The 19,205-nt window shown below is 43.3% G+C and overlaps 1 protein-coding gene and 3 non-coding genes across 4 annotated transcripts; all 4 read left to right on the forward strand.

Moving 5' to 3' along the window:
- Positions 1-7,011: 7,011 nt before the first annotated feature.
- On the forward strand, positions 7,012-11,787 carry LOC115203232 (40S ribosomal protein S13). The gene is made up of 6 exons (XM_029767710.1): positions 7,012-7,111; positions 8,620-8,668; positions 8,942-9,020; positions 9,453-9,622; positions 11,050-11,150; positions 11,613-11,787. Exons 1-6 carry the CDS (start codon positions 7,089-7,091, stop codon positions 11,644-11,646), a joined length of 456 nt encoding a protein of 151 aa, XP_029623570.1. The 5' UTR covers positions 7,012-7,088; the 3' UTR covers positions 11,647-11,787.
- On the forward strand, positions 9,099-9,230 carry LOC115204809 (small nucleolar RNA SNORA68). Its single transcript, XR_003880477.1, has one exon. It is a non-coding gene; the product is annotated as a small nucleolar RNA SNORA68 (small nucleolar RNA).
- LOC115204787 (small nucleolar RNA SNORA73 family) lies at positions 10,747-10,968 on the forward strand. Its single transcript, XR_003880458.1, has one exon. It is a non-coding gene; the product is annotated as a small nucleolar RNA SNORA73 family (small nucleolar RNA).
- LOC115204823 (small nucleolar RNA SNORA19) lies at positions 11,255-11,382 on the forward strand. Its single transcript, XR_003880491.1, has one exon. It is a non-coding gene; the product is annotated as a small nucleolar RNA SNORA19 (small nucleolar RNA).
- Positions 11,788-19,205: the final 7,418 nt, after the last annotated feature.

The following is a 19,205-nucleotide window of genomic DNA, read 5'->3' on the forward strand; positions in this document are numbered from 1 at the left end:
CTGGACCGGGGGATGGAGCTGGATTGCTTCTGGTGAAGAGGACTTGCTGTGACTGTACAGCTTGGGTGGAGAGAAGTAAATGGGTTGGACCTTGCACAGCCCAACCCAAGGATGTATGGACAGCAACGGGCCCGCCTTCTGGTCCAGCTCGTATAGGCTCAGTCGGGGTGACAAGATGTGGGTGGTCTGACCCAATCAGGATAAGTGGAGCTACTCTGGCCAGGCTAGGAAGAGGCAATCCTCGGAGATGAGGATATTGTTTCTGTAGAACACTTACCGGGCAGGAGTGCTCTGCAAGATTCAGGCCATCCGCCGTGAAGGCATTGGTGATAGTATAGGTCACGTCCCTGTTTCCTGAAGGGGAAATGCTGAAGGTCACAGCAGAGCCTTTCATTTGGATAACATCATGTCGCACCGTTCTGAGATTAAGGGTCTCGGGGATCCCCTCCAGGTTAAGCTGTCGGGTGGCCGCCGGGAGAATGATTGTTCGTTCAGACCCATCATCTAGAACGGCGAATGTATCAATGCTTCTCCCTCCACTCCACAGAGTGACCTTGACCACCTTCAACATGACCCTTGGAGACCGGTTCTGCTGGTCGAGGTAGAGCTCCTTTACAGCTCCTACCATGAGCATACTCTGCTCTTTCTGTGCTTGGGGAATTACATTATGCAACACTGTGAGATGGATTTCCGTACAGCGATTGCAGGGTTTCCTCAATGTGCAGGTCTCCGCCTTATGGCTACGGGCACACTTGTAGCATCGCTCGCCTGAAGTGATCCAAGCCTTCAATTGAGGTTGAGTGAGCTTTTTTACCCTGGGGCATGAGCCAAGGAAGTGCCCCTTAATATTGCAATATGGACAGTAAGGCTGAAATTTGCTGTTCTTGCTCTTGAGAGGGGTCTTCTTCCCGGGTTCCTCCCCAGCTTCACTATTTAAATACATAGTAGTGGGAGTTGGCCTTTTCTGTCCCTCCTGGCGTTCAAACTCCTTCCTTCCCCCGTAGACTATGGCTGAGATTGTGGCCTGGTGAGCGATGCTCTTCGCCCTCGCTTTCACCTGCAACCATGTGGCTAGGTCTCTGAGAGCATAGGTGCTTCTCAAGCCCTCTTTCAGGATGCCTTTGTTCAAACAATGTTCAACGAAACTGTCTCTGAGGGACGCTGGAAGCTTGCTAAGAAGCCTGTCCACGTGGGAGCCACATTTCAGCTCGTTCCCGTCTTCTCCTTCAACGGATTGGAGCATCGAGGTCAGGGATTGGACAGCCAGGGAGAACTCTTGGAAGGCAGCATGGTCTCCCATTTTAATTGGAGACATGTTCAGGATGGTGTTTAGTTCATTCTGGACTAGCTGGCGTGGCTCACCATATCTCGCTTTCAGGGCCTGGAGAGAGGCAGTGTATGGTATTGCGGAGTGCATAAAGGATTGGGCCAGCTTATATGCACTGGGAAACCGCAAGTGATCCATTAGTACTTGGTACTTGTAGCGTTCTGACAGATGACTGTGAATACCCAGTAGGCTCTCCAATGCCATTTCCAAAAGGACAAATTCACTCTCCTTTCCGCTCTCAAAGTATGGCAGTTTGGGTCTGGGAATTCCATAGGCTGAGGCTACTAGCAGTTTCATAATGTTGGCTCCATCTTCTGGTTGCGTGAAGGATAAACCCGGGACTTCTGATGAGCCCACTGTGGCCTCATTGGGCCTGTCCCCTACTGTCCCAGACCCTCCATGGGTGGCAGCCGGAATTGGGTGAGAGCCCTCCCACCTGCCGTCTGAGGACTGGCCTGGTCCAGGCCCTGGGCGAGAGGAATGATTTGCCGTGGTTGGTAATTGGCGGAAAGGCGAAGGAGTGATGCTTTGTCCAGATGGAGGAATGCTAACTTCTGTCACTGGCCTAGAGGGCGTTTGTGGAGTGGTCTGTCCCCCGTGCTCCGTGTTGGCTGTTGACCTTGGAGCCTCCGGGAACTGTGTGCCATGCTGTACCAGAGGGGCAGATTGGGAAAGAAAGGCAGACAGGTCAGGTCCATCTGGAAGGGTGGTCAGGTCAGCTCCCTGTTCGTTCCTCTCCAGGAAGGATGAGACCATCCGTGCCTCCTCCAATTCCCTTCTTGCTTGACGGTGCCGTCGCTGCTGTGCCAGGTCCTTGGCAATGAATTCCCTTTCCTGTAGAGCTCTACGGGCTTGCACATCCAATAGGTGACATCGTTCGTCAGCCTGTCGTTCCTCCTCAATCTGACGCTCAATTTCCTCCAACGCTAATAGTTTCATCCTCTCTTGTAGGACAGCGGTCTGTGATTCGCTGAGGGCTAGTGAATGGCGGCTGCCATGTCCACATCCAAAGGGGTATCCACTGGTCGAACTCTCACTCCGTCTAGAGTGCCTCGACGATTTCCTTTCAGTTAAGGGGTGAGCGGAGCCTGCCTCAGGAAGCTGGTCGACCTGTGCGGTGAGAGTTACCTCCATAGGTTCTTCCTGTAGAACACTTTCCCATCCCAAAGCAGTTTCTGGTCCTTGGCCCAGAGGGGATGGCTGATGGCTGAAACGTACAGCTGATCCATCACCACTTTGAGCTCTGGTGGGCTTGCCCTTGGATGTGGGAAACTCGACCACATAATCCTTAAGATAACCAGGTGCTTGCCTGGTTCTCCTGGTACTACTGGTGGTTGAGGATGAAGCCTTTGTTACTTTAGGCTTAGCTCCTGGACCTTTTCGTTGTTCCAGGACCTTTCCCTCCGCTGCTCTCTCTTCCTTTATCCCTCCTTCCAGAGGAGACAATTCCTCCTTCTCCCCCTTCATTCCCTTTCCACCTGTCTTTGGTTCCGTCATCATCCGGCTCGAAGGACCATTGAAAGATTAGTGGAATCTGTGTGGGTAGCTGGACAGGTAGGATGACTGACAGTGAGGGTGAACAGGTGGTCACGGGTCAGGTGACAGAGAAATGGATGAGACTGAGGCAGGAATTCCTTTAACCATAAAGTGGTATATTTACTGAGTAGTCTGTGCTGCATAACAAAGTAAACAGAATAACGTGTATCCAATCAAATCCATCATCACAAAGATCTAATCATAACAATCATTCATTGTTAACATCATTTAGGGAATTCAACAATCCAGTTAATTAATAAGTCAATAGGAATCGTCGGTGAGTAATTTAGGCTCGTAACTATTTATCATAAATCATGAAAGAATAATACAAACAGTGATCGGTTATTCAATCTATAAACACCATTAGTTGGATATCAGAGCCGATCAGTTCAACAAACAATTACTTTCTTATTTCACCCTTTCAAGTGTCTTCATGTGTACACGGAATTTCATTACATATTAACCATACCAATTACATAATTGGCCTATCATTGACCATTCACATTACACAAAATGTTTGAAGCGTGCGCTCCAAGCCGCGCTCCGCGATAATAACTCCAACAACAACTGATGGCCCACACTCCCGATCGCAACAGATAGTTCAGATGAAAGGTGAACAGAGTCGGTGTACTTACGTGGATTCATGGACGCACAGAACTTCTGGATTTGACAGAGTGAAGGAAGAGAAAGCAGCGCAATCAGGCGATAGTGATTTCCTCCTTTTATGGAGTGGAGATCTGTCGGACATTTCCACCTGACCTAATTAAAGCGCCCCTGGCCCAGCTGAGTAAGTGGCAATGAATTAAAGGATTATTCCACCAACTCCATGGGCTTTTTCTACAAGGAGACTCCCATGGAAATAATGGCTGAGGTGGAAAAAGTGGCAAGTAAAGACTCCTCCAAGAAGAAGGCCTCCTTCTGGAGAAGACTGAGATGTCTTTGTTGCCTGGAGAAGAAGAAGGCTGTTACTACAAAGAAGACTAAGGTGGAGGAGCATGAGCCGGCAAAATGGTCACCCTGCACAATCAAAGTCGCAAAGGTTCAAATTTGTCTTAATTCTCTCTTGTAAATTCTATATTTTCTGTTCCCTTTACAGGAGGATTCTGAAGATGCTATTTTCCCTACTGGGATTTCCTTAAATGCTCAGGAAATTATTGATGTCCTAAAACAGAACATTTTAATAAAATCTAAATATTTTACATGTCAGCATCTGTGTCTATTTCACATGTATGACACATTTAGGGTTTTCCTTACATTATGCTCCAAATTAGTCAGAAGATTAGGTCAGATATTCAGTCCATGGTCAAGTGTCAGACTATAACTGGTTCAATGATACGGAAAGTAGCAAAAAACATAGATTACAAGCTTCACTAACTATTACAATAGTCTTCATTTTATAGGGACTACCGCTGGGGTAGTTTACTTGAAAAACAAACATGTCACATAAACAACCACAGAAGAATAAATAAACACACACACACAATTTTTATTTAATTTAATTTAACCTTTATTTAACTAGGCAAGTCAGTTAAGTGTAGCCAGGTGGTAAAAGCTCATAGCTGTATTAATTTATATTCACTAGATGGCACAGTCCCCTTAAGAGATCCATAAATAGTGTGCAAGTGGTTATATGATTGCTCATGTGCAGTGTTTAAGAGTGAGAGCAAGCAATTATACTGGAGAGCTGTTGAAATCCATTGTGGGGCCAAGGTTACTTTTGATGGATTGACATGAGGATGTTAGCTTCTTGCTAGCTGAATACCAGTGTTCTCAGAACCATGTTGTGGTTGATGATAACATTATTTGAAGCTGCTGTATGGGTGAGATGAGGATCTACTGTTCCATGTGAGGTTAGGGTATCATGTGGACAGTGTGCTAAAAGCAGAGCCACTACCGTTTATGCATTTCAATTTGTACTTATTGTACTCAGATTGTTTTTATGCACTTTACTAACATATTAATTTCACTTAATTGTGGTTTAGACTGAACTTTACTTTATGGTGACTTCACCTTGCGGTGATAGAACAAACAACCCCAAATTAGTTTGTGTCCTGTGCTGGGTTTACTTTCGCCAGGCTACATAAGAACAAATTCTTATTCACAATGACGGCCTACCAAAAGGTAAAAGGCCTACTGCGGGGACGGGGGCTGGCATTAAAAATATAGGACTAAACACACATCATGACAAGAGAGACACTACTACATAAAGAGAGACCTAAGACAATAATATAGCATGGCAGCAACACATGATAACACAGCATGGTAGCAACACAACATGGTTGCAGCACAAAACATGGTACAAACATTATTGGGCACAGACAACAGCACAAAGGCAATACGAATGAGATAACAATACATCATGTGAACCAGCCACAACTGTCAGTAAGAGTGTCCATGATTGAGTCTTTGAATGAAGTGGTGGCGATAAAACTGTCCAGTTTGAGTGTTTTTTGCAGCTTGTTCCAGTCGCTAGCTGCAGCGAACTGAAAAGAGGAGTGACCCAGGGATGTGTGTGCTTTGGGGACCTTTAACAGAATGTGACAGGCAGAACGGGTGTAGTATGTGGAGGATGATGGCAGTAGTAGGTATCTCAGAAGGGAGGAGTGAGGCCTAAGAGGGTTTTATAAATAAGCATCAATCAGAGGGTCTTGCGACAGGTATACAGAGATGACCATTTTACAGAAGAGTATAGAGTGCAGTAATGTGTCCTATAAGGAACATTGGTGGCAAATCCGATGGCCGAATGGTAAAGAACATCTAGCCGCTCGAGAGGACCCTTACCTGTCGATCTATAAATTACATCTCCGTAATCTAGCATGGGTAGGATGGTCATCTGAATCAGGGTTCGTTTGGCAGCTGTGGTGAAAGAGGAGCGATTATGATAGAGGAAACCAAGTCTAGATTTAACCTTAGCCTGCAGCTTTGATATTTGCTGAGAGAAGGACAGTGTACCGTCTAGCCATACTCCCAAGTACTTATATGAGGTGACTACCTCAAGCTCTAAACCCTCAGAAGTAGTAATCACACAAGTGGGGAGAGAGGCATTCTTCTTACCAAACCACATGACCTTTGTTTTAGAGTTGTTCAGAACAAGGTTAATTAAGGGCAGAGAAAGCTTGTTGGACGCTAAGAAAGCGTTGTTGTAGAGTGTTTAACACAACATCCGGAGAGGGGCCAGCTGAGTATAATACTGTATCATCTGCATATAAATGGATTAGAAAGCTACCTACTGCCTGAGCTATGTTGTGGATGTAAATTGAGAAGAGCGTGAGGCCTAGGATCGAGCCTTGGTGTACTCCCTTGGTGACAGGCTGCGGCTGAGACAGCAAATGTTCTGACTTTATACACTGCACTATTTGAGAGTGGTAGTTAGCAAACCAGGCCAAAGTCTCATCAGAGACACCAATACTACTTAGCCGGCCCACAAGAATGGAATGGTCTACTGTATCAAAAGCTTTGGCCAAGTCAATAAAAATCGCAACACAACATTGCTTAGAATCAAGGGCAATGGTGACATAATTTAGGACATTTAAGGTTGCAGTGACACATCCATAACCTGAGAGGAAACCAGATTGCATACCAGAGAGAATACTATAGACATCAAGAAAGTCAGTCAGTTGATTATGACAAGTTTTTCCAACACTTTTGATAAACAGGGCGAAATAAAATTGTCCTATAACATTTAGGATCAGATTGATCTCCTCCTTTAAATAAAGGATGCACCATGGCTGCCTTCCAAGCAATGGGAACCTCCCCAGAGAGAAGATACATGTTAAAAAGGTCAGTGATAGGCTTGGCAATGACAGAAAAGATCTAAACCAGGGCTTCCCAACCGTCTTCCTGGAGATCTACTGTCTTGTAGGTTTTCGTCTAACCCTACTGTAGCGTATCTGATTCAGCTAGTTAGGGTCTTGTTGAACAGTTAATTAATAGAATAAGGTGTGTTTTAGGGTAGGACTGAAAACCCACAAGATGGTAGATCTCCAGGAAGAAGGTTGGGCAGCCCTGATTTAAACCATCTGATGCTATTTTACGTTTCATAACATAAAAGTCATCCATGCCGTGGTCGATATGAAACACAATTTAAATGAACCTACCATAGACTGTAAAAAGATCACCCATACAAGAAATAATCTTTCTTCAGGACACGTCACTTCCGATTCAAAGCTTTACTTCCGAAAAGCCGCACATTTTCTCCCTCTTTCTTTTCGCTTAGAACGCCATCATGGGTCGCATGCACGCTCCTGGGTAAGCATGTGTTTCATTCGGAAATAATAAGCATATTGGTTTTTGTTATCCGTAGCAGGACCTCTTTACATTACCTCGTCAACCCCAACATATTTTTTGTGGACACATTTGGTTAAATGTCCACTATAATGATTTCCAGCTAGCTGTCTAACAACTAACGTCCTGCCGCAACCGACACAGTGACATGATGGCCGCGCACACACTCCTGCCATGTTAGCCGACGGCTTAGTCATTGAAATAATTATATGGGTTTTTAGTCGCATATGCGCGCACATTGGAATTGTAACAATGCATCCCCTCGATCAAGTTTGTATTTAGTCTTCCATGAAGTCGGCTTAAATCTGAACATTATTTGCTCATTCCAGTGCTAATGTTAGCGTAGTGTAGGCTAGTTAGCCATAGCTTCTACCTAATGCTAGGTAGGCACACTACATGACAAAGTATGTGGACACTTGCTCGTTGAACATCTCATTCCAAAATCATTGTCATTAATATGAAATTGGTCCCCCCTCTGCTATAACAGCCTCCACTCTTCTGGGAAGGCTTTCCACTAGATGTTGGTACATTGCTGCGGTGACTTGCTTTCATTCAGCCACAAGAGCATTCGTGAGGTCGGGCACTGATGTTGGGCTATTAGTCCTGGCTCGCAGTCGGCGTTACAATTCATCCCAAAGGTGTTCGATGAAGTTGCGGTCAGGTCTCTGTGCAGGCCAGCCAATCAAGTTCTTCTACACACCTCGACAAAACATTTCTGAATGGACCTCGCTTTGTTCAAGGCAGCATTGTCATGCTGAAACAGTGAAGGGCCTTCCCAAACTGTTTTAAATGTTTTAATTTATTTACCCTTTTTTTAAAACTAGGATAGTCAGTTTAGAACAAATTGTTATTTACAATGATGGCCTACACCGGCCAAACCCAGACGCTGGGCCAGTTGTGCGCTGCCCTATGGGACTCCCAAACACGTCCGGTTGTGATACAGCCACAAAGTTCAGCACAGACTGTAATTGTATGCTGTAGCATTAAGATTTCCCTTCATTGGAACTATAAGGGGCCTAGCCATAACCAGTGACCATTATTCCTCCTGCACAATGCATTCGGACAGGTAGCAGTCTCCTGGCTTCTGCCAAACCCAGATTTGTCCATCAGACTGCCAGGTGGTGAAGTGATTCATCACTGGAGAGAATGCGTTTCTACTGCTTCAGTCCAATGGAGGGGTGCTTTTTAAAAAGGCCAAATCCACTAATTTGAAGGGATGTCTACATACTTTTGTGGGTGTATATATTTACATTTAAGTCATTTAGCAGACGCTCTTATCCAGAGCGACTTACAAATTGGTGCATTCACCTTATGATATCCAGTGGAACAACCACTTTATATAGTGTAGCTAGTTACAGTACTACACTAGCTAACTAGCTAGCTAGTTGAAATGCATTATCTCAAGTTGAGGCGTGGCTATTTGTCATGATTTAACTAGCTACTGACTTACAGCTACTTTCCTTCTGTTTCAGCAAGGGCCTGTCCCAGTCTGCACTTCCCTACAGGCGCAGTGTGCCCACCGTAAGTATGTAGTTGGTCATTAAACTTTTAGATGGTCAACTGGCATCTTGCTATCTGTTTGTAAAATACGTTCATGAATCTAGTCAACCTATTAATGTGGCTACATGGTTTGCCATTATCATTGATACAACTTTCACTGGAATGCACATGTCATATTGCTGAGTCTAGCTAAATACCAAACTTAAACTACAAAGGATCACTCCTGTGAATAGAAGGCTCAGTGGACAAAGGGGACATCATTAGTCTCTCAACCTCTGAAATGTTGTTCTACAGTGGCTGAAGGTTACATCTGATGACGTCAAAGAGCAGATCTTCAAGCTCGCCAAGAAGGGTCTTTCTCCCTCTCAGATCGGTAAGGACCTTGTTCATTTGTATGCTGTCCAGCCCTTTCCATAAGATTGCCACATTATGAACTGAGAAGACAATGACTTATGCACCCTAACCCAAAGGCCATATCAAATGAATGGTATGATTTTGTCAGGTGTGCTAAAATCAACATGTACCTTGTCGCCTTTCCCTGAAGCTGCTGTGCCATTGAAAGTGAATTCAAGGTTCAACAATATCATTCCAGATTATTTACCATCTTAGTCCTATGCATATTGTTACTCACATTCTTTTCTTGCCATCTGTTTAGAACAAAAATAGAAAAAATTGTTCTGTCTATTTTTTTTTACAACCAAACCATTTCGAGTTTGGCTGACCCCCACACAAAGTACAAACCACAGAGGGGAAGCTACCAGGAGACGTAAGTTAGGAAAGGCTGATACTACTGCTCTCTTTCCAGGTGTGATCCTTAGGGACTCTCATGGTGTTGCCCAGGTGCGCTTCGTCACTGGAAACAAGATCCTGAGGATCCTCAAGTCCAAGGGCCTGGCCCCTGACCTGCCTGAGGATCTGTACCACCTCATCAAGAAGGCTGTTGCTATAAGGAAGCATCTGGAGAGGAACAGAAAGGTAACGGCCTCTAGATGTCTGTCTCCAGTTAACTTCCAGGGAGGGAAAAGACTTAACCTGTTTGGGAAAGGTGTACCGCTAGCGGGACACCTCGTCAACATCTGGTGAAATTGCAGAGCGTCAAATTAAATTACCATAAATATTTAACTTTCATGAAATCACAAGTGTAATACATCAAAATAAAGCTTAACTTGTTGTTAATCCAGCCACCTAGTCAGATTTCAAAAAGGCTTTACGGCGAAAGCAAACCATGCGATTTATCTGAGGACAGTGCCCAGCACACACAACATTAGTTACCAGCCAAGTAGATTAGTCACAAAAGTCAGAAATGGCAATAAAATGAATCACTTACCTTTGATCTTCATATGGTTGCACGCACAAGACTCCATGTTACACCAGGAATGGTCAAAGTCCCTCTTTATGTCCAAAACCTCTGTTTTGTTGCCGCGTTTTGTTCACTAATCCATTGGCTCAAATGCGGTCACAACAGGCAGACAAAATCCAAATTGTACGAGTAAAGTTGGTAGAAACATGACAAACGATGTTTATAATCAATTCTCGGGTTGTTTTTAGCCTAAATAATCGATAATATTTCAACCGGACAATAGCGTCGTCAATATAAAAGGAAAAACGTGGAAGAAGCGTGCTCTCGGTCGTGCGCAGAAAACGGCTCTGGGGACTTAATGGTCATTCTCCCTCATTTTTCAGAATAAAATCTTGAAACAATGTCTAAAGACTGTTCACAACTAGTGGAAGCCATAGGGAACGGAATCTGGGTCCTATCCCTTTAAATTGTGGATTTCATTGGAAAACACCCATTTCAAAATAATGGCACTTCCTGGATGGATTTTTCTCTGGTTTGCCTGCCATATCAGTTCTGTTATACTCAGACATTATTTTAAGTTTTGGAAACTTTAGTTTTCTATCCAAATCTACCAATTGTATGTATATCCTAGCTTCTGGGCCTGAGTAGCAGGCAGTGTACTTTGGGCACGCTTTTCATCCAAAATTCCAAATGCTGCCCCCTATCCTAAAAAAGTTAAACTACCAGCATCTCAAGCAAAACTTAATGTTTGAAAATCCAACTAAATTGTGCCTTGCTGTAAAAATGTATTGATTGATGCTCAATGTGGACAGCTGGTGAGGTTGCTCTTGCATGGTCCGTCCAAGTGGCTTATGGGAGCGTAGCACTGTACAGTGCCATGATGTACAGTCCCGTTCCACAACATTGTACAGCAAGCCTGTTCCCAGTCTTTGGGCTGGTGGGGACGGCGTCCTGCATATTCCTACGTCTTCCCAGAGCCTCTGGGCCATGACTGGGCAGGCAAACCATGTAGTGCACAAGTTAACTCAAAATTGTAATACCTGCATTTACCATTTGAGGTTTTTGAAGGGCTGTTTAACTAGCTTTTTTTTTTTTTTTGCAGGACAAGGATGCCAAGTTCCGTCTGATTCTCACTGAAAGCAGAATCCACAGATTGGCCCGTTACTACAAGACCAAGAGAGTTCTTGCTCCCAACTGGAAGTAGTACGTATTACCTCTTCACTGCTTTATTGGCTTTTGGGAGAGCAAGCCAGCATGGAGGCATAGTACATACTCAATTAATATTTTCAGTTTGTTAGTTCACTAAATGGCACACTTCATTGTCCTGTTCTTCCCTTCTAAGAGCTGAGATATTTCTTATGTGCTAGATAAACCTTGGAGGTAAATTAGCAGAGTGGCTGTTCTGTGCCAACCTGCCAGTCCCCTTCATACATCTCCCTGCCACTCAGTGGTTCTAGTTAATTCTTACCAACTGCCAGAGGCATTACCTAAACTGGATAATTAGCAGTCTCGAGCAAGCTGAGAATATATACTAACAAATGTTGACTGGTTGATCATCAACCATACGACTGCTTCTATTGTTAGTTGTTAAAATTGGTGACGTTCAACTTTTTTGTTGATTACAGTACTTTACATTACTAATCCCTTTTCCCTCTTGATCCACAGCGAATCCTCTACTGCTTCTGCTCTGGTGGCATAAGTCATTTTCACAAATAAAGATCCATTTGGAAGGATCTTGTCTGCTGTGTTTTTGTTTCAAAGAGGTGGTTGAGTTCTATAAAGGGTGGCGAAAGTACACATGATAGTTCTTATAGTGAAAAATATAAACATCTAAAGTGTTGGTTTCTTGATTCATTTCTCAATTTTGTGCGCACATTTTTTTTTAACATACCTGTTAACATTTCTCCTTTGCAAGACAATCCATCCACCTGAAAGGTGTGACCTATCAAGAAGCTGATTAAACATGATTACACAGGTGCACCTTGTGCTGGGGACGAAAGCACCCAATAAATGTGCAGTTTTGTCAATATAATGCCACAGATGTCTCAACTTGAGGGAGTGTACAACTGGCATGCTTACTGCAGGAATGTTCAATAGAGCTGGTGTGAGTGTTCATTTCTCTACAATGAGCCAACTGGTTTAGAGATTTTGGCAGTACAACTAACCGGCCTCACGTCAGGCCACATGTAAGCATGCAAGGCCAGGAATTTGCCATCTGGCTGCTTAATGTGTGGGATTGGGGCGGGTGCAGAAGAGTATCTGTACTAAAACCATCTTGTGGGAAGAAACTCATTCTGATTGACTAGATTTGGCTGTCAAGTGGGTGGGCCCATGGCCATGCCCCTGCCTGGGCATGTGAAATTCATAGATTAGGGCCTAATGAATTTCAATTGACTTATTTCCTATGTACTACCTCTGAGATCTTTTTGTTCTGTGGTTGGAAAAATCGCCAGAGAAAGTTAAATGCCTTACTGCATAAATGGCTAACCATCTGTATTGATTTAATTAAATAAACATTTCCTTAGTATATCAAAGTAATTTGAATTATATAAACACTTAAGCGTAGATTCATTGTTACCTTGTTAAATGTGTTCTATATAATTGGATGGAGAGGCTCTGGTTCCTAGGCAACCTGGTGCAGTGGTGTGCATTGCTGTGCTCTCCAGGCTTCCTTCCAGCTCTGACTCGCAGCAGGGGGAAAAAAAGGTGGAGATGTGATCTAACACTGGGCCTCCACATGCAATCAATGAGAAACCTTTGTGCTGTGGCATTTAGAGGCTAAATTAATGTATTGATGGTTTAATGATGGAGAAATGCTACTGTGTTGAAGTGTTAGGTCAATGTACAATTTTACCACAAGAGAGCAGCATTTAACTGTTAAATTACCCTGACTGAACCAAAGGTATGCCTTGAAAGGCTAAATGCCTGAACTTACTCTTTTGATGGTACATGTTTGTGAAGCAGTTGAATTCAGCAGGCATGTTTTTGCACATGAAACTGGTACGTTTATCATGGGATGGTGGTTCTGATATTAAGTAAAAGTTGCTGACGCACCACAGGCCACAAAGACTACTCTTCATCACTAGCAGTCTCGTAAACCCACAATCCTTAAGACTGCTAGGAAGCAGGAGTCTGCTTAATGGAGCCTAACCTCTCACCCAGCAGTCCTGCTCACTTGGCACATCTGGGGAGACCGAGTGCAGGACCTGGAAGCTGTACTTTTCATCCAGATGGAACCATACACCTGCCAGAAGATGATTCACTTCAACATCACCAACTTCTATTCTATGTCATGAGTCATCTTCCCCCTGAAGTATTCATATGATTAGACTAGTCTCTGCTTATGTGACTTCAAAAGATATTCATCTTTAAATTGTCATTAATCATTAAGTATTTGATAGCCTCTGGTTTAGATGTCTGTACATTTTGGCTGTCAGTAATCAAAGAAAACATTGTCTAAAATCATATTACCAATATGGTTCCTAAAGTTCCTTGAAAGCAGGAGCCTATAAATAGAAGCATTATTAAGGGGTGAGCTGTTCTGTGATCTTTTTTTCTGGAGATTTAACATGCATTACTGAGGCTAGCTTTATTCTGCTAAAAGAATAACAGGTAATGAAGGTGTCGCACGTTGTATTGATTTTGTATCAGTATATCTTGGTGTATCTGTGTTGGACAGGGGCATGGTTTTAGTGCCTGAGGAGTGAAATGCCATCTTGGTGTGGTATATCAGATTGCCTGTAAGATCTTTATTGCATTTGCTGCAGAGCCCCTTCAGCTAGCACTGATTCAGCCGGAGCTGCTGCCTCCTAGGAGAGGACGATAACATTGAGTCACCTTGCTGCATTGTGAGCCTCTGGCAGTGGAGAGGCAGGAATCAGCAGCAGCGCCTATACTGCAGAGCTGCACAGGGCTGTGCATCACTACCGTGTGTATTAGAGGGAGAAAGAGAATAGTGGAGAAAGGTTGACTGGGGACTGCAGTGTTATGTCCCCCTCTGCCCCAGGGTTCATGGTTTGGAGTTTTTCTCTGTCTGAAATGCTTTCGGTGAATGCACACCACCCCAGTGTAGACGACTTAGTGCAGTGCAGCGACTGATCCCAGTTAAAATGCTCATGTTTTTTCCTCCTCAGACTGCTACTTGCAGATACAGTTTTTCAGAGTTTGTGGTGTGTCTCCAGGACTGAGTTGCTGCAGAGGGATTCAGTGGAATGAGAAAGGCAGATTGTCAGAAGAGTTGTCCAAGGACTCTATAACTGTGGTCCCATGGGATCAGAGAGCTGTCAACCTCTCATCGCTGGCCCTCTCCCTCAGCAGCCTTGCTTTGAATGCCTAATGCAGCGTTTATGTGCTAGAGGGAAGTAGGAAACTCAGAAATATCCAACTTGCTAACTGGTTGTAGTTATACACGTTCCACATTCAAATGGCCATTTCAGAGTTTCCTAGTTCTGACTAGCGGTATAACATCACCACTCTGAGAGTTCCTGTCACTCATCAGCAACAATAAGTTATTCTTTATGTTCCATTGACATTTACAAAATATATTTTCAAATGCTTATTTGTGTTTGTTATACTGATACAATAAAAAAACAATAGCATGATATTTGGCTCACTTAACTTCACCTATTGTTTGCAGAGTCAACAATGAAGACAGATCACCACCACTACGGAAACATAACCTCAATACGCCAGCCTCCATCATTTTCTTCAACTTCTGGCTTAGTTTGTTTTCATTTAAAATTGTATTTAAAATGTACTTAACTAGGCAAGTCAGTTATGAACAAATTCTTATTTACAATAACGGCCTGGCAAATGGCCTCCTGCGGGGATGGGCTGGGATTAAAGATAAAAATATATAGGACAAAACACATCACGACAGGAGAGACACCACAACACTACATAAAGAGAGACCTAAGACAACAACATTGCATGGCAGCAACACACAACATGACAACAACATGGTAGCAGCACAACATGGTAGCAGCGCAAAACATAGCATAAACATTATCGGCCACAGACAACAGCACAAAGGCAAGAAGGTAGAGACAACAATACATCTCTCAAAGCAGTGATCATCAAGGCAGGTTTTCAAAAAGAGCTCATTTGATGTATATATTTGTAGTCAAATGGGTTTGGAGAAGAAGCGTGTTTGATTTCACACCATCATTCCAGAGGAACAGTACATCAAACCAATGGGGGACAGGCCAGCAAAGCCTCCTCCATAGGGATTCAGTGATCAAATATTTATATTGCAGTGGGGTGTTTGATGCTTTCTGCTCCCTGGGAGTGTACTCTGGGTTGTTTTAGTCCAGGAAGGAAGGAGATTGATAACCTTTACCTAACAGGAAGCCCACGAGGATATGGAGAGTTATTTCTCTTCTTTTAGTCGTTTTAAAAATGTATTGGACCAGGAGACTGTGTTCAGTAATAACATTTTTAGATAAAACAATGCATTGGTAGTACTAATTTTTATTTAACTAGGCAAGTCAGTGAAGAACAAATTCTTATTTACAATGACAGCCTGGGAACAGTGGGTTAACTGCCTTGTTCAGGGGCAGAATGACAGATTTTTACCTTGTCAGCTCAGGAATTCCATCTAGCAACCTTTCGGTTACTAGTCCAACGCTCTAACCACTAGGCTACCTGCCACCCCATATATATTGAGATGTAATCCACTCATTCTGAATCATGAGGAATACGTGTATTCAAATGGCTATAGTAAAAATAAAGGTTGTCATAAAGACATTGGAGAGAGGCCAGACATGTTGATATGTTGATGTCTTCCTTTTTTGATGTCCAGTGATACAGCTCTTCTCCCTCTTTACTTATGGAGATGTAGCCTGCTGTGTACTCTGTACTGTGACTTTGAGCATTGCTTCACACACCCCAAGTTAAATTTATGGGAAGCATCAGGAAATTGGGCAGGTCTGCTTGATGCAGTGTAAGCATTATTATAATGTGTCATGGTTGGGAAGGCTCTCTGTCCTTAAGGCCTGCAGCTGCATTGAGAGAGACGTGAAGCTGATAGATCCACAGCTAAACCAGCTTTGTGTGTACATGCCACACACACTATCACACACATTGTCACACACATTGTCACACACATTGTCACACACATTGTCACACACATTGTCACACACACACACACACACACACACACACACACACACACACACACACACACACACACACACAGAGAGAGAGTCGGATTGTAGATTCATCATGAATTCACTTACTGCCATTTAACATATTGTCAGCCATAGCACACAATAAAGCTGGCTATTTATAGCCTTTCTCTGATGACAACAATGGCCTCCTGAGCAGTTGCTTCTTTTTTTTGTGAACTTGCCCTGCTCTTAAGAGAAGTCCTGCCATGTCAGTGTATTTTTGTTATTGGGAACTCTCTCACTCAGAGAAACCTGATAGCAGCTGGACCTGGGGTGTGAGGACTATGAGGACCATGTAAGGCATGGGATAATAGTCCCATTACAGCACAGCCAGATGCATATTTTAGGACATTTCTGTCAGTATCCAATTTTGACAGTGCAGCTTCAGGCAATATTTACCATTAAAGAAATACAGATTTACATAGCCTATACTGATGTAGATGTAATTTGATTAATCTTTTGTTGTTGAGAATCTTTCTGTAACCTCTTTCAACATCTATCCAACATATTAGCCCAACACATGATACGTTTCTGAAATCCTCAAGATGTTTCCATAGCAATGGGAAGTAAGGGTGCTGAGGGTGCTGTAGCACCCCCTAATGATTCAAAATTATTACAATTTTAATTCAATTAAAAAAATGAGCGGAGAAAAATAATTTTCACTGATCTTTCCGTGTGCATCGTGAGGTGAGCTCCTGTTTGAAGCTCACCCCACAATTAAGTGATGTGATTCTGATCATGTGATTTCTCTATAGGCTTGCACATTTTGGGGAATATTCAGAGGTGAAAACCTTCCGTGGGAATTAACGGGAATTAATATTAACACCATTTAAATGTAGATGTTTTTTTTGCATTGGATATATTTACCATACCATATGGAGACATAAACCTTTTACCTTATCATAAGTAGACATAATTGTATATGATTAAATCCTTCCAATAGAAATAAAAAAAACAATTTAGTTATGAATCGAACTTTAATTAAATGAGTTAACTCTTCACATGGGATGATTTCACTGAACAACAAAAGAAAGGGAATATTGAATGATCCCCAATGATCCATCGCATCTCCCAAAAACGTTTTCAACATGCATCTGTAAAATGATAGTCGAGAAACTAAAGCTTTGGTTGTCGTCCTCTCAGGCTTCCATGTCTTCTCCCTGGACCTCCTCAATGTCCACCTCTTGAACATCAGACTCTGAGGCCTCATCTTCACTGTCACTTTCCAACCTTGTTGAGGAAAGCTCATTGTCATGCTCAAAAAGCCTCAAATTTGCCCAGAAGGCCACCAATTTTTCAACCTTTGTATTGGTCAGCGTGCTTTGGTGTGTGTGTTCCCAAACAAGGACCAATTGCGCTCCGAGGCGGCTGATGTTGGTAGGATTTGGAGGATGATGGAGGCAACAGGGGAAAGAGCCTCAGATCCACAAAGTCTCTTCCACCAGGTGGCTGATGAGATATATTGGCACGTCTGCCATATTGCATCTCCATCCCAAAGCCCTTGCTTGGAAGTGTACTTCGCCAGACTGCCAAGAAACTTGCCCTCACCCAGGCCAAGGTGGTGAGACATGGTAGTGATGACACCATAGGCCTTGTTGATCTCTGCACCAAACAGAATGCTCTTGCCAGCATACTTGGGGTCCAACATGTATGCTGCGGCGTGTATGGGCTTCAGTCTTCACGCTTTTTGATGCATTTCAGAACTGCAGTTTCCTCTGCTTGGATCAACAGTGAAGTGAGTAGGGCAGTACGGATTTCTTCTCTTACATCTGCAAGCAGAGCCTGAACATTGGAGAGGATGGCACTGTCTCGCTCAATCCGTGCAATGGCTACTGCTATAGCTTTCAGGAGTTTAGGGCTGCTTACCACTCTCTCCCAAAATACATCATCCAGGAGGATCCTCTTGATGGAGCTGTCCATTTCAGCAGACTATGATATGGCCATTTATTAGAGAGACTCCTTGCCCTCCAAGAGACTGTCAAACATGATGACAACACCACCCCAACGGGTGTTGCTGGACAGCTTCAATGTGGTGCTCTTATTCTTCTCACTTTGCTTGGTGAGGTAGATTGCTGCTATAACTTGATGACCTTTCACATACCTAACCATTTCCTTGGCTCTCTAGTAGAGTGTATCCATTGTTTTCAGTGCCATGATGTCCTTGAGGAGCAGATTCAATGCATTAGCAGCACAACCAAATACCTTCTGTGGTCCAAGGTAATTGATGACTGTCTTCAGCTCATCTGCAATGTAGAGACTGATGTGTCTGTGCTCTTGTAGAATACTGGTTGAGGAGTGGAGATTATGTAGTTAATTATTCCTTGCCCACGAACATTCGACCACCCATCAGAGATGATTGCCATACAGTCTGCTTTCCCTATGATTTGCTTGACCTTCACTTGAACTCTGTTGAACTCTGCATCAAGCAAATTAGTAGATAAAGCATGTCTGGTTGGAGGGGTGTATGCTGAGCGAAGAACATTCAGAAATCTTTTCCAATACACATTGCCTGTGAGCATCAGAGGTGAACCAGTTGCATACACAGCTCGAGCAAGACATTCATCAGCATTTCTCTGACTACGTTCCTCCATTGAGTCAAAAAAAACCTTCTGATTCCAGGAGGACCATGAGCTGTTGCTATCGATAAGGTGTCTGATTCATCATTTTCACCTAGAATAGAGGTAAAAAGACTTTTGTCAGAGGATGTTTGTTGTGAGCACTGAGGGAACTTTATGCACTTGGCCAGATGATTCTGCATCTTTGTTGCATTCTTCACATATGATTTGTCACAGTATTTGCAAATGTACACAGCTTTTCCTTCTACATTAGCTGCAGTGAAATGTCTCCGCACATCAGATAGTGCCCGTGGCATTTTCCTGTAAAGATTAGAAAGAAATGAGTAAAAAGAAAAATTCCATGTACAGATAAATAGTTAAGGAGTTAGATTAAACAACTCCTTTGTAAGATAAATGTTTTAAAATGAAACATGTATGGAAACAGGTGAACTAACACTCTTCAGTTAGCAGGCTCAAGCAAGCTAAAACCCACATGGTAGCGAAAACTAACTAGCTGAAATTGTTAACAAGTTAGA

The sequence above is a fragment of the Salmo trutta genome, chromosome 12 (genome assembly GCF_901001165.1).
Source record: "Salmo trutta chromosome 12, fSalTru1.1, whole genome shotgun sequence".
In the NCBI taxonomy this organism is placed as follows: domain Eukaryota; kingdom Metazoa; phylum Chordata; class Actinopteri; order Salmoniformes; family Salmonidae; genus Salmo; species Salmo trutta.